Source organism: Bactrocera oleae, chromosome 2, assembly GCF_042242935.1.
Source record: "Bactrocera oleae isolate idBacOlea1 chromosome 2, idBacOlea1, whole genome shotgun sequence".
In the NCBI taxonomy this organism is placed as follows: Eukaryota; Metazoa; Arthropoda; class Insecta; order Diptera; family Tephritidae; genus Bactrocera; species Bactrocera oleae.
In genome coordinates this window covers 88,958,388-88,972,396 of record NC_091536.1, presented here as the reverse complement: position 1 = coordinate 88,972,396, position 14,009 = coordinate 88,958,388, and the positions used below count along the sequence as shown (strand labels likewise).

General features: G+C 34.4%; 2 protein-coding genes across 3 annotated transcripts in view; both read left to right on the top strand.

Annotated features, from left to right (window-relative positions):
- Positions 1 to 14,009, top strand: part of LOC106624824 (cadherin-99C-like) — a 388,115-nt gene that overhangs the window by 91,275 nt on the left and 282,831 nt on the right. The window lies entirely within an intron of this gene.
- Positions 1 to 14,009, top strand: part of LOC118681661 (cadherin-99C-like) — a 383,201-nt gene that overhangs the window by 364,681 nt on the left and 4,511 nt on the right. The window contains exon 8 of the mRNA XM_070105966.1: positions 6,334 to 6,399. Coding sequence (XP_069962067.1) covers positions 6,334 to 6,399 — 66 coding nt within the window. The remainder of the gene's footprint in view (positions 1 to 6,333; positions 6,400 to 14,009) is intronic.

Sequence of the window (14,009 nt, the reverse complement as noted above, 5' to 3'; positions counted from 1 at the left end):
AAATTAGCTGGCACTTAAGAATGTGGAAAGCAAGCAGCCAAATAAATAAAGCTAATGTGATAAAATAACATATTTGGAAAAAATTAAGTGCTTGCAAATGTATTTATTTATTGTGCCAGAAAAGATATAATTTTGTATTTAATTGATTATGTTGCTTTGAAGTTCTAAAAGAGGAGTGTGGCTTATAACCGTAAAGAATATATTCATTTTTTTCTTCTCAGGATATGTACTATTATACGATTTCTCTAAAAACATCAACTCAAATAATTTTTATAGTATTAATAAAATAATAGTGCGCCTTTTAGATGAATTTTCTCTTTCCTTCCATTAAAAATTTTAAGAAAGAAGACAACATTTTCGACCTGCTTGATTTGACCAAAATCCAAATAAAAATTGTTAGTTGTCAACTTTTAGTCTCAGGCATCCATTAATTCATCGGAAGTAGGTGCTCGTCTTAAAGCAGTTGCAGAGGTTATAATCGAATAGTTGCGTGCTAATTGGAATAAATTAGTTCATTGCTAGGTCACAGTTATTATGATTAAATGTTTTGCCAACTATTTTATTCAGCGCTGATTATCATATACTTTATATTTGTATGAGGCATTCAAGGATAACTCTTTATTTTTAGAATTCAAATTTACTAAAGTCAGGCTAGAATCAAAAAAATGAATATACATATATATTCTTTTAAAATTCTAAAATATCAGCCATCAGTTGGTTATAATTGTACTCTGAGACTTTTATAATTTTATATATATTTTTAGTCTAACTCCGGAAAGTCTAATAAGTAGAACTTTAAGCGATCAAAATATTGATTATAATCCTTCTCTAAGAGCACCAATACTACTAAAGGTATAAATCAACCCCTTCAACTACTTTGTTACCTAAAAGAATTCTAAGCGGTAGATATACTCAGCAAACACTTCCTCTAACACCGAATAAAAATAAGCCACTACTTCCCACTAACCTAAATAGTTTGCATTTCATGACAAATTTACCGCATTTTCTGGCAGCATTGCAACATTTCACATAAATATGTAATAATAGGCACTAATCTACTAATGTATCCAATTAAGGCAAATAAGAGATTCTAACAACGCACTTACCTATAAGTCTTCAAATATAGCATAAGATGACGGGGCGATAAATGATAGCGCGGAGTGCCCACATCGAATACCGAATCAAAGCAAAACTCGTTCGGCTAATTGTGTGTTAAATGAGTCACTAATAACCACGGCGAAATGAAAACTAAAACGACACACACGCACACATCCATAGCCACATACACACAGGCAAAGAGCGAACGTCTGAAATTGGCAGCAAACATATAATATATACAAAAGTCAAATATTTGCGCACACATATGTACAAGTGCGTACAGAGTTGCGCGCGTGTGTGTTGCGCCACAAGATTCTAATTAATAAATACATAAATGAACAACACGCACCAAATGCGGTCGCGCTGAAATTAACAATTCAAGTCTATTCCTCTATCTTTCTGTCGCGGTTTTTGTTGCTACTGATGCTGTGGCGCGCCACCAAGACGACAGCGGAGACAGCAACGCACATTGTCAACATACAACGACAACAACAAAGTGGCACAGTGACAAAGGACCAAATCAAAGTTGTTGTTCGACAAAGCTGGTGGCAGACCAAAGCAGGCGCAAGTTGGGCAAGTAAATTCTGCAAAACATCCCCTGAGACGATGCTAATTTTTTTCTTGAAAGTTTGTACCCTTTTTTCAATGTGTCTGTGTATCTTTATGGTATCAACGTTCTTGGAAATTGTGCCACGATTCGTTACCAATTAAAATCCTGTTGCTGCTAATACCAGAAGCAACTTATTAGCCTGTGTTGTTGTACTTGCGATGAGTTTCTCTTCATTTATTCCTTTCTTCAATCTATTTTCTTTACTTTTATCGTCTGCAGCAACTAGAAATGGGTTTTTTATATACAAAGAACTATATATATATATATTAGGGTGGAGCGAAAAAAAAAAATTTTGTTTTGCTTAGCCTGTGGGTAAAATCAGTAGATTATGAAAAAAGAAAATGTTTGGACAAAAAAAAAAAATATTTGGTTTAAACTCTTCACGTTTATATAAAATATACCGATTTTAATGGTTTTTGACTCAAAATTTATTTTAACGCTTAAGGAAAGCATTAAGACTTTTTTTTTTAAACTCCAATAATAACCACAAACATTTTTTTTAATTTAACACATTTTAATTGGCCAGAAAGAGGACTCTCCACAGCTTCTAGAACACTTATCAACAAATTTTTACGAAAAAAAAATTTTAACCCGAAAATTCACTTTAAAACTGAGTGTGTGGTGTTAAAAAAAAATTTTTTGTTGGCCAAAAATTTTCCTTTTTTATAATCTACAGATTGTACCCTCAGGCTAAGGAAATTTTTTTTCGTTCCACCCTAATATATATAGATGTATCTGTATGTAAGTACGTATATGTGTATATGTGTAAATATGTTTGTGAAAGTTGCTTTTGCATTTGCTTTTGAAAATAATCAAACACTTGGCAGAATTGCATATACAAATATTCCAAGAAGTCTAAGAAACAGCTTAGAAATTTCAAATAGTTAGTCCCTTTCATGGGCCTAAGTTAGTCTGCTTAGTTGGAAGGAATATTGAATAGACAAGTGTTTTTTCTTTTTATTTCGCTTTTACTTTTTTACACGCGCCTGGCGTTGTCGTCTTAGTAGCTAAGTAGTCTTCCATCTAAATTGCAGCGCACAACCAAATAAAGCGTACTGCCATCATCATCTATTTAGCTTATTGGCATTTGCCGGCATTCTTCCAAACTTAATGCTATGACTTGATTTGCTGTTAAATGTGCGTCGAGTGTTGTGGTCCTACACCAAAGCGAACAAAAGAGACAGGATGTGAATACTTCGGCAATGGCTCCATCAACATGGATATGAATGAAGAAATACGAGGGTGGTTTGATAAGTTTGTTTCTGTATAGATATTTTCGTATCCCTTCAGATGCCTTCTTTAAATCAATATCCCGATAGTAGAGTTTTCATAAGCAAAATGGGCATGGCAGTTTTCTGAATATTGTTTTTGATATTGCTAATTTTCATAGCATGAATAAAAATCTCAATCCAACTGCCTAAAATGGGATAAAGGTTTTCTTTTTTACAAATTTATCAAAATTCATCATGTAGTTAAAAATCAATGGTCCCAGGATACATCCTAGTTTAGAGTTAGAGTAATTGTAGCAGACAAGACACGAAGAGTTCTACTCTAGCCTCTAACCTCTACAGATATGCCTGCAGCATTATCCCACCCCCGACTTTCAGAATACATCCACATCTACAGTTAGATAATTTTAGTGGAACGATAGACCACTCGCTGGATCATTGGTTCGTGTATTTACTGTGACAAGGAAGATGAAAATTCTAGCCGATAAACGATTTAAAAAAAATCGAAAATAATTTTTATAAATATTATTATTTATTACAATATTTCACTGTATAGAGTTGCCAACTAAGTTAAAGGTTCGTTTTTAAATTTAAGTCGAGACACACATCTAAAGTTTTTTAAGAAGAAAAGAAAGTCAGATGTAAAACTAACTAATATAAAAAAATTACTATAAGTAAAAAAAGTCACTGACTCTTCACACTACCTCTGTACTTAATATATAATACAACAACATAAGTTTTTGTAGCATTGAGTGTATACATATGATGTCCAGCTTCCGCAAATACCATACACTCGTTGACTCCATGGCCAACGTCTTACAGTCTGCGTCGCACTAACTTTAGCATAACTTATGCTTTTAAAATTCTGAAGTCCAACTCTGTGCCAGCACTTGGCACTTCTTACTGCAAAAGCTGAATATTTATGCTCCCCACTTAAGCATTTACGGCCCTTCATGCCGCACTCCTCAAAACGATTTCGCATAAGCTTGTGCCCTCGTATAGCCGACAGTATGCTGCGCTGCTCTCGTTTGCAAATATGGCCAGCCACGCACATTTCACTTGCCATTCAAGCCGAGTTAATTTATGTTAATTGCTGCAATGGCAACATGTAATTTTCTACAACTGCTCCACCTGCTATGCATAGTAATGCTTTAAGCCTGCGGCCACAAGCCTTTAGCTACAATGCCTTCACATTGCTATTGTTGTTGTTGGTGAATGTTGTTGTATATATGTACAGCTATATATCATAACCTAACATATGCCAATTACGAGTTGAAAATTCCCGTTTGAATGCCAGTGACCATCTTACGAAGAATTTACAATAGACACTGACATTATTGGTATAGGTTACAATACCCGTAGAAGTGCTACATATGGTACTTGTATGAATATATAAATATGTTAATAATGTAGCAAGCAGCCTGAACATTTTTTATCGTTTCAAATAAAAACACTTCTTTGGCAAATTTTTAACCAATTTAACTAACAACGATTACGGTGTATTGATTATTGGGTTCTTCCAACTCTTCAGTACAATTTTTGTATTACGATCTGTCTTTGATTTAAAATGCGCCTCTGTTTCAGCGACTGACATTTCAATATCGCTAAATTTGTTTCTATCGACCATGTTTTAGAGAACTAGGAAGGAGAAAAAATCACTTGGGAATAGATCCGAAATATACGCAAAAAATATTTGCTGATTTTGAAAATATTTTGTAATATGGTAATAAAGAATAAAGAATTATCCCTCTATTATACAAGGCGACTACTACTATATAATTTCCGGTCTACTATCGATGTCCTAAACAGTGATTTATATTGTGTATGATCATTGATTTCGGTATACTTCCATATATGTCCTACAGATCAGAGTATACTTCAAAACGCAGACAATAATTTAGAGTTTGCATTTTACAGAATAACCGTTTAATTGGGACATTACTCATTATATTATATTATATGTCAAAGCAATTAACTGTATATTAACCACACGTCATATTTGGTGTATAATCTATCCCTACGATCCTTTCTTATAGTATAACACTCAAGAATAATCGAGGCCAGTTGTCAAAATTTGAAATTTTGTAATACTAGAATAATGGATAATAAATAAAAAATTGTGGTTGGCTACTCAATTGCCAGTTGTCGTCCATAATGAAAATTTTGGTATTGGCTTACCTATACGTTTGATCAAAAAACAGCAAAAATCTACTTTCATTAAAAACATCATAACTTTTGTACCGTTCAGTATACAATTTTTTACCATGCGTATTCTGGAAGAGCATAATTTTTTTTTAGTAAAAATATATCTTAGTGTGATTTTTTCTTAATTTTTCTTGTAGGTATATATTTTCTCTGTATATAGGTTAATTTTAACTCAGAAACTCGACATTAGTTTTTTTTGCTCATTTTAATGTATAAAAGCTTTTTCAAATGTAAAATGTTCCATTAAAGCTTTCGGCAGAAGCTGCATAACTGGAAAATTCAATTATAAAATATTCAACAATTTGTAATAATATACACAATATCATACTTGTATATATATATATATATTTCTATGTGTAAATGTTTTTATTAACTCCACAAACAATAGCTCAGTTTTCAGTACAATCAAGTACATATTAAAAGGTGTTGCCTTTAAATCAATATTGCCATTTCAAAATCAATTCACATGAATAAATTGGTAATAAAATAAAAAGTTCTTGAATGTTTGCAACCAATAAATGCATATTAACAGCAAATAATTTCAAACTCAAAACCAAACTAAGATAAACCCAACTGCAGCACTATGGAGGGTAATGCCTTGTGAATGCAGGTAATAAATCTTATCACATTTGTATCTATGAATTTTCGAGAAAATCGCAGAATGCAAAAGCCAGCAACAATAAAAAAATAATATATATGTATATGTTTGCAATAAAAACAAACATACAATTAGTTGTGTATTTAAATGTAACCATGCACATACCTTTTGAGAGTCATGTGGCATGCGTTGGTGGTCTCAATCATTAGGCAAATTTATCTACAACTCTGATAGACAACCACTTGCGTACGTTGTTGTTCATACAGCCGCGAATGGCATGGCTGCTTGTGCCTATGTACATACACAAACACACATAATATGTTGGCCTTCCACTGTCATTCTTTGTCAGTAATCGATGCAATCAATTTAATTGCATACCAAAATCATTTATATCTATATATGTTTACATATATACATACACATTTTTATTATGCGCTGAGTCAATATGTGATATCTACCATGCAACACACCTCAAACGTAAGAATCGATAGATTTTTGATTCGTCAGCATTTAATATAAATATCAATACAAATTTATTTGAGCCAAATAATGCGCTTTTAATGAAAAAATAACAAACACTTTTATCTTCGCAGGTGACTGTCGCCAAAACCCTGGATTACGAGAAGGTGCAACGTTATTATCTAACCAACGTCGCAGCAGTAAGTTGACTGAACATGCGCTTATAATTTTGGTGTAAACATTGCGTTATTAATATTTATTCAAACTTGTAAATAGTGAGGTTAAGTGCAATTCATCAATACGAAACATTGGTGTTGACACATAACTGGCATAGCAGAGAAACGCACAGACATAAGTACCTACATATATACTTAACAATACCTAGAAAAAATCAATTCTTTTGCTTCGGTAGAAATTCTTTGTGTGCCTATCTTTTATCCTCACATACCCAACTACATATTTTTCATGTTAGAAAAGTTAAAGTCACCGCACAACTTTCTTTTTCCATAATTTTTTCGCCAGTTTCTACCTAAAGCATTCACTTCCTGAACTCCCAGCAGGCGCTTTAAACTTTAAGTATTTTTTACCTCTTTCCTCTTTCACTGCAACTCTTTGTGCACACATAGCTGACAGCAGATATTCATAAATCGCTGGCCGTTGGAATTTTAACGCTTCACCCCGCATTTTATGTGACAGCATTTCGCTGTTGAGGCTTTTGTAATTTGATAGCGACAGCTTAGACTGTCAAGCCAGTGGTGAGCCAGTGAAACCAACACGCCAAATCACACTAAAGTACATGTAAGAGTACAGTGGAGTCTCTATGTGAAGATACTTGTAATTTTACAAGCCCCTTTTCATGCCTCTGAAGTCTCTAACAATTCATTGTTGTAAGAATGTCTTGCTGCATAACATGATCGTGTAGAATGCAAACTGCTTCTTTGTTTGATGCAGAATGAGAAGCACGATTATTATGAAAAATTCTTAATCTCTTATTATTTCCATATTAATGCCATATATATAATGTTAATTATATAAAACCTGTCTCAAATTCAAGAAGCATTAGAGAGTAGCAAATCGAACAACTTAATCAACTCTTTGTATAGAAATGGCGAATCGACGGCAGCCATATTGTACGCAGTTGTAAAACCAGAAAATTAAGAATAAACAAGTGTGACCATCGAAAGCTTCCCATTTAACTGGAACTTCTCGTTATATTTGCTGAAAAGAGACCACTGACATTAGTCAAAGCTAGAATTATCAGTTATGCAAGAAAACCAAATTTACCTGTTGTAGGTTTCTCAAGCTGAAATCTTACCAGTTCTTTTTTCATGCTAAAATCTTATCAGTTCTTTTCTTTTATAATTTGCGAAAAGCAAAAAAGCATTGATACTCAGCGCAGGTCTACAGGATGATTCGTAGATATTTCAACAATATAATCATTATATAATATAATAAAGAATACCCAAAATGTAATAGAATTCTAAATTTTACAAGTATTATTCTTTAGGAAGAGAAGAAAATATTTGCACTAAGCGCTTAATTGTATTATCCCCTAAAAATGCCATACTTCTCAACGCCAAATGTCACCACGACCATTATTTGAACTAAGATCCCAACTGTAGGCTTTAGGTTTATGTTGTCTATAAAATGATGCCTATATTTAGGAAGAAACCATATAACATATTATATATAATTTTTACCAACTTTGAAGAAATCTTACTGCTATCGATTCCTGCAAGCACTGCTAATCATAAAAAATTCCAAATTTTCATATGTTTTTCATTATGAATCAAAGTAACTTCTTATGAATTTCATATATTTCAGATAGATTGAATACTTGTTTTTAATAAATTAATCCAAAACAATAGCTGAAAATGCTCGACATGCAGGCAGTGCAACATATCGGCATTCAGGAATCATTAGAAGCCACCAAATAATATAACACTTAAGTGTTAAATCTATACAAATAAGAAGCGCTAACATTCCAGTATCGCCGGCTAAGACACCTTATATAAGTCAGTAATATATAACTTAGCTTAAGCGAGGTGTTGTTGATAACGGTGCTTTGTAATGATGAGGAATCGAAATGACAGCAACGAATGAAATTTAATTCAATTTATATTTAATTTTTTGCAAGTGACTGCTATAGGATGAGCGGAATGCCATTCCACTCGAAGAGTCTCGAAGAATTATATGACAGTCGCTTTATGAGAACTGCTTCTGGGAACAAAAATTGTGTGCGCGAGGAAGCTGCTCAGGTGAGAAGTGCAGCTTACTCACTTGTAGAATAGCAAAAATACGCGGCTCGTTCAGTGGAAAAGGCGCGAGTCTATTAAAATCCAATTAAAATGGTGCAAGTTTGGACTGTTAGTTAGACGGATGGCAAACCATTGTAAAATATATGACGTATACAAGCTTAGTATATACGTATGTATAAAAGTATTCATGTATAGAAATTCATATATAATATGTTTAGAAAAATGCATGTGTCTGTGTGAAAATCAATCGTATTGTGGGCTGACGGTCTCAACCCACTTCCTCAAACAAATTGCCAACAGGCCAACGAGTGGGCTTTTTTAGTTCTGTTGTATGTTTGACTCTATACAAGTATTATATAACAGCTGAATAACTGTGTGTTTGACATATCTGTGCTCGATTTGCCAAGTTTATTAGCTGGTTATTAATTATTTTTTTATTTAATTCTAAAATTTTATTATACCCATTGCTTGCTCATATGTTGAGAATATGACTTTGTGCTTGTAACGGTTGTTTGTGGTGGACAACGGGAGGTGTGCTATGCTGACTATGATCATATGTACATACATAGGAATAATTTGAATAAACTATTTCACTTCCGCATTCCCATTTGTTTGTGCACTCCAGTATATGGCAGTTGATATTTAAAAGCAATACTAAGAAGTTTGCTAATTCAAGTTAATTGAAATATTTCAGTAATAATAAGAAAAATGTTAACTTTGGCTACACTGTAGTTATTATACCTTTCATAGGCGATTTTGAATGAAGTTAGCTGTACATTTTCAAAATGAATAAAATCGGTCCTAAGCTTGGTCAAGAGGTCATTTAATATTTCGAAAGTATGCGACCCAACTAGGTCCAGAATAAGTTTAAGAGCTCTTAGTGCTTAGCTCTCTTCTAATCATATTATCCAATAATAAAAAAATTACCTTAAAACATAGGCATTGGGTAAAAATTACCGATATTGCTCGTATACTCCATTCAACCAATCCAAGTTCTGATGCAATTAATTTTCCACAACTACACAACTTCTGGTTGTCTATGTAATATAAGCCACTCAGTGCACACTTTGTTAAGAAATGGTCTGCACGTTTGTTCTTGTGATATGCCAAACTACAAAAACTGTGCCAAACTAGCACACAAATTTAGCATTGAAAATCGGTCATTCGAGCCACGATAAATTTTACTTTCCGGGCGTATAAACTCACATTAACTATAACAAATTATGTTATTGTCTAAACCCGATCTTATTTCGCACAAGTAGCAGAACAATGCTATTCTTTGTCACACTTTTGGCGACACTGTATGTAAATAATTAGAAAATTGGCATTTTTGGACTGTATGCAAATTTGTGTGCAGTTTTTGCCAATTATTGTAAATGTGTGCAGTATTTTTGCTTATCGTACTTCTAGTATTTTTTTGTTGGCTGGAAAAGCTTTCTGGGTGTTAAAAACATTTGGTTTTTCTCTTATGGAGCGGAAAGCTTCTAATCGAAAACTAGATCTAATGTGTAGAAACATTGCAGCTCATTTTTTTATTATCACTTTTTTATATTTTTTTAAAATATTTTTGTTCTAATATTTTTACGGGTAGTCACCGTGTTTGCTGTGCTGGCACAACATCTCTTGACGAGATCGATAATCGGATTTTTCGACTCAATAAGCATAATAAAATAATGCCGAAAATGTATTACGTTTATAAATGAAGTAAAAAATTTGGCAATTGGATTAGTAGCATGCATTACCATGGTAAGGAATTATAATGAAGCACACACACAAAAACATATATATGATACATTCATATTTAGACATTGGCATCAACTTCAAGCTTATTTTTTGCATAACTACAATTTCATCTCAGCAAATTTACACAAAGCTTATTTCTATCAGTCAATACGATATGGCAGCCATGTTCCGCTCGGTGTGAATTCCACTCGTTGGGTGTATGATAACCACACAATACATACTTGAAAGCAACAACTTAAAAATATAAAAAACATTTTTTCATTATGCAGATAAGCGTTTGAGTTTGACAATACTTGTCAGGTTTAAGCTTTATTTTCTGCGAATGCTAGAATATGTTGAAACAAGTTTCTCGCTCAATTGATATTTTGCTACATGTGCGCATATCGAATTGCGAAAATTTGCATGAATATCTGGTCGAACATGTGTATCTGGCATAATAAAGTTATAAACTAGATTCCAGACTAGACGCCCATAATAAAAGTAATAGTAAGCTTACGCGATTAAATTTTTCGCGAAACTCAAAAATATTAGAATCTCAGATATATTTTTCTTAGAAAAAAATTAAATTCAACATTTTATAGCTACAGCTTTGTATTAGTATTAATAGATTATGCTTTCAGCATTCGAGATATTTGGTGTAGAATTAAGAATGCTTGCTTCGCTATTACCGTGAACAGCCAGGACTTTGGACATACACATAAATTTTTAGATCTTAGAACTTACTATTTTTTTTTTATTGCGGCATCTTTTTCTCTCTATCACTCGCCCTTCTACCAATAAACGGCGCCACAATCTATAATCTCTTTTCTTTGTTGAAGAGAGAACAATTTAAAAAAATTGGTTTTAAAACATTTTAAATCTTTTTGTTTCAGAGTATCGTAGGTTTGAGTTGCGAAAGCAGGCGATAGTCCGACTTACATAATAATTCCTACCATAAAACTTTCTACAAAAGAATAAATACCTGTTTAAGTGAGATAAGCCACCCCAACACTGCATTCGCTATATACAATTATACAGCCTAATTCAATTCGCTTTTACACTTCGATACGAAATCGTTTAAGCGCGCTACTTCGTTTCGTCAGCGATCCTATAACCGTCAACTATCATCATTTCGTTCGACATCGATCCCATCGATCTTTATTACATTATTTAAATAAGTGTTAAATTTAGAATGTTTTGTAATAAAAAATAAACTAACACTTATTTCGTATCAGAAAGAAATCTGCTTTATGTATGGATATGTAAGCCTTTTGGTTTCCTCGCAAAATGCAAACAAATTACGCTTCATTTGTGCAAATACGTGTTGGCCCAGAGGTATAAAAGGTAATTGAACTACCAAATACGCGACGGCAAAATGACAAAATTGCAAAAGCAAAATATCGTCGGCAGGCAAAGCACATATATGCACATTGGCCACCATGCATTCACATGCCCATTATCCATTTGAACTAAGAAAGCCGAGAGACTTTCGTTATTTGTTTAAATGATGACATAATTGAAAGCCATTTGAAAATTGTTTGCCATTATTTACCAAAGCGCGGAACGTCGTAGGTCAAACGTCAAGATCGCAGACGCCGTGAAAGGCCTGAGAAATTGGTGTTGCCGTTAATGATTGAGTTACCAACAGTTTCTTTTGCTGCTGATAGTGTGAAGCGCGGGTATGTTGTGAATTTCAACACGTAGCATTACAGCGTGTCCATGTAAATGTTACATTTTGCGCAGAAAATGCACAAATAGATATTTTCTACCTTTAATACCCACAAACAGCTCTAAAAGCAAAGCAAGGCACAAATGTCAAGTTTCAGGTGTAGGTTTTGCATCACAATTCAGCGCGCGGACCAAGTGAGCTGTAGCGTGCCAAATCTCCGATAAACCAATCTGAGACTGTCAATTAGTCAATGAGTGTATGTTCGCATGGGTTTTTGGTTTTCTATCCATAAATATTGACTATTAGATATCGATATGCATATATGTGTATTTATATTTACAGGTTTATATTAAACAAGATTGTGACGTCTGTTGCCTAGGTATGCACTACTACACTTAAATGAATAATAGATATCCAGCAGTAATGCGCACATTGTTCTCGATATCAGAAATAAAAAATATGCTCAAAATAGCTCTTCGGTCTATTAGTCATTGTGTCCGCTCTGACCTGTGACTCCAATTTTCATGTTCAACAATTTATTATTTGATTCACGTGCGGCTGTTGTTGCTGCCGCTAAAGCTAGTGCTTGGTAGTTGCTGTTAGAATTTTCCGTTACTTTTTTTTACCTTGAGCAGGAAACTTCAGAGACCCTATACAGTGTACAATTATATATAAATAATCAGCATGATGAGCTAAGTCGATTTAGACATGTCGGTCTATCTGTCCGTCCGTTTGCATATGTACGAACTAGTCCCTCAGCTTTTCAGATATCGATCTGAAATGTTGCATCCATCCTTTTCTCACCAGGAAGCTGCTCATTTGTCGGAACACCCCATTTATCGTGGCACTAAACAAACTGACCGATCAAAGTTCATGTAAGGAATCTTTTATATATGTGAAGGGTATTATAGCTTCGGTCAGCCAAAGTTAACGTTTTTTCTTGTTTTTGTTTTAATTACTGGCATGAAGTTATTACCGTTGTTCATGGTATAGTGCGGTAGTCGTCGTTAATATTGTGTGACTATTGGCTGCTTAAGCGGGCATGCATAGGAGGCATGTAAATGTCAAATTTCAGCTCACGTACCATTTGACATTGTAAACTATTAATTTAAATTAATTTATTTTGTGCACTACTTTTCATACCTAGATTTTTGAAGTATTTTTTGGTGTGCTCATGGACCACACATGCGTTCGTTGAAAGAGCAGCGGCTTATATATTTGTAGAAAAATGTGCAAAATTGTTGCATAAACTCTTCACATTTCGCAAACGCGCCGGAAGCAAGTGGCAAGGTGATAAGATCTGCTCCCAAACATTTTGCGACTTCTTTAAACTTAAATAAGTTAAATCTGCTGGAACTACAACAAAAAAAAATTAAACCAAACAAGAAGTAGAGAAATAGTTCAATGCCTGCCACACGCCAATTTGCAAGTTGCAAGTTGCCAAACGATGCGCCTACCGCATTCGCGCGGCAAAATGGTCAACTTGGCGACCAGTGCGGCAGCTATCTAATATCATTGCCCTGAGCGTCCTTGATTTCACGACGGCAGCAACAAGACGCACAGCGTGTCGATAGCTGCCACATTGACGCTTCGTCGTGCTACGCTTAGCCAGCGGGCGCGCAACGATAATTGACGAGCTGGCACTCGTGCTTTCCGCACTGCTGTGTGTTTGTGTTGCACGGCTACTTGAGTAGTTCACACAAATTAACAGCAGCGCCATCGCCAACACCATCACAAAAGCACCAAGCAGCAAACACCAACCACCAGGCAGCCAGTAGCAGTTGCACAACCACACTCCTTCAACGTGGCATTACCACCACCTTCTATACAACATTGCACAGTGTGGCAGGAACTCGTACCTTGTGTGGCAGCGCGCATATTTTTGCGCAACATGCCACACGTACTAAATATGAGTGGAAAAAATAAAATTCTTTGCTGATTTTCATCTAGCAGCCTGTCAGCCGTGGAAGAGTGTACTGTTCAATACATTTAGATTTTCTTAATTTTTTTGTAGTTTTTGCTCGTAAATTTATTTATCAGATTTTTTTCCTCGTCGGTATTGCCAATAACAACAACAATATATTTATGGCCCAGCCATTATTGCTGTTGTTGCACGTAAATGCATCGCTGTGTTGTGGTAAAGTGATTTCAACGTCTTCGA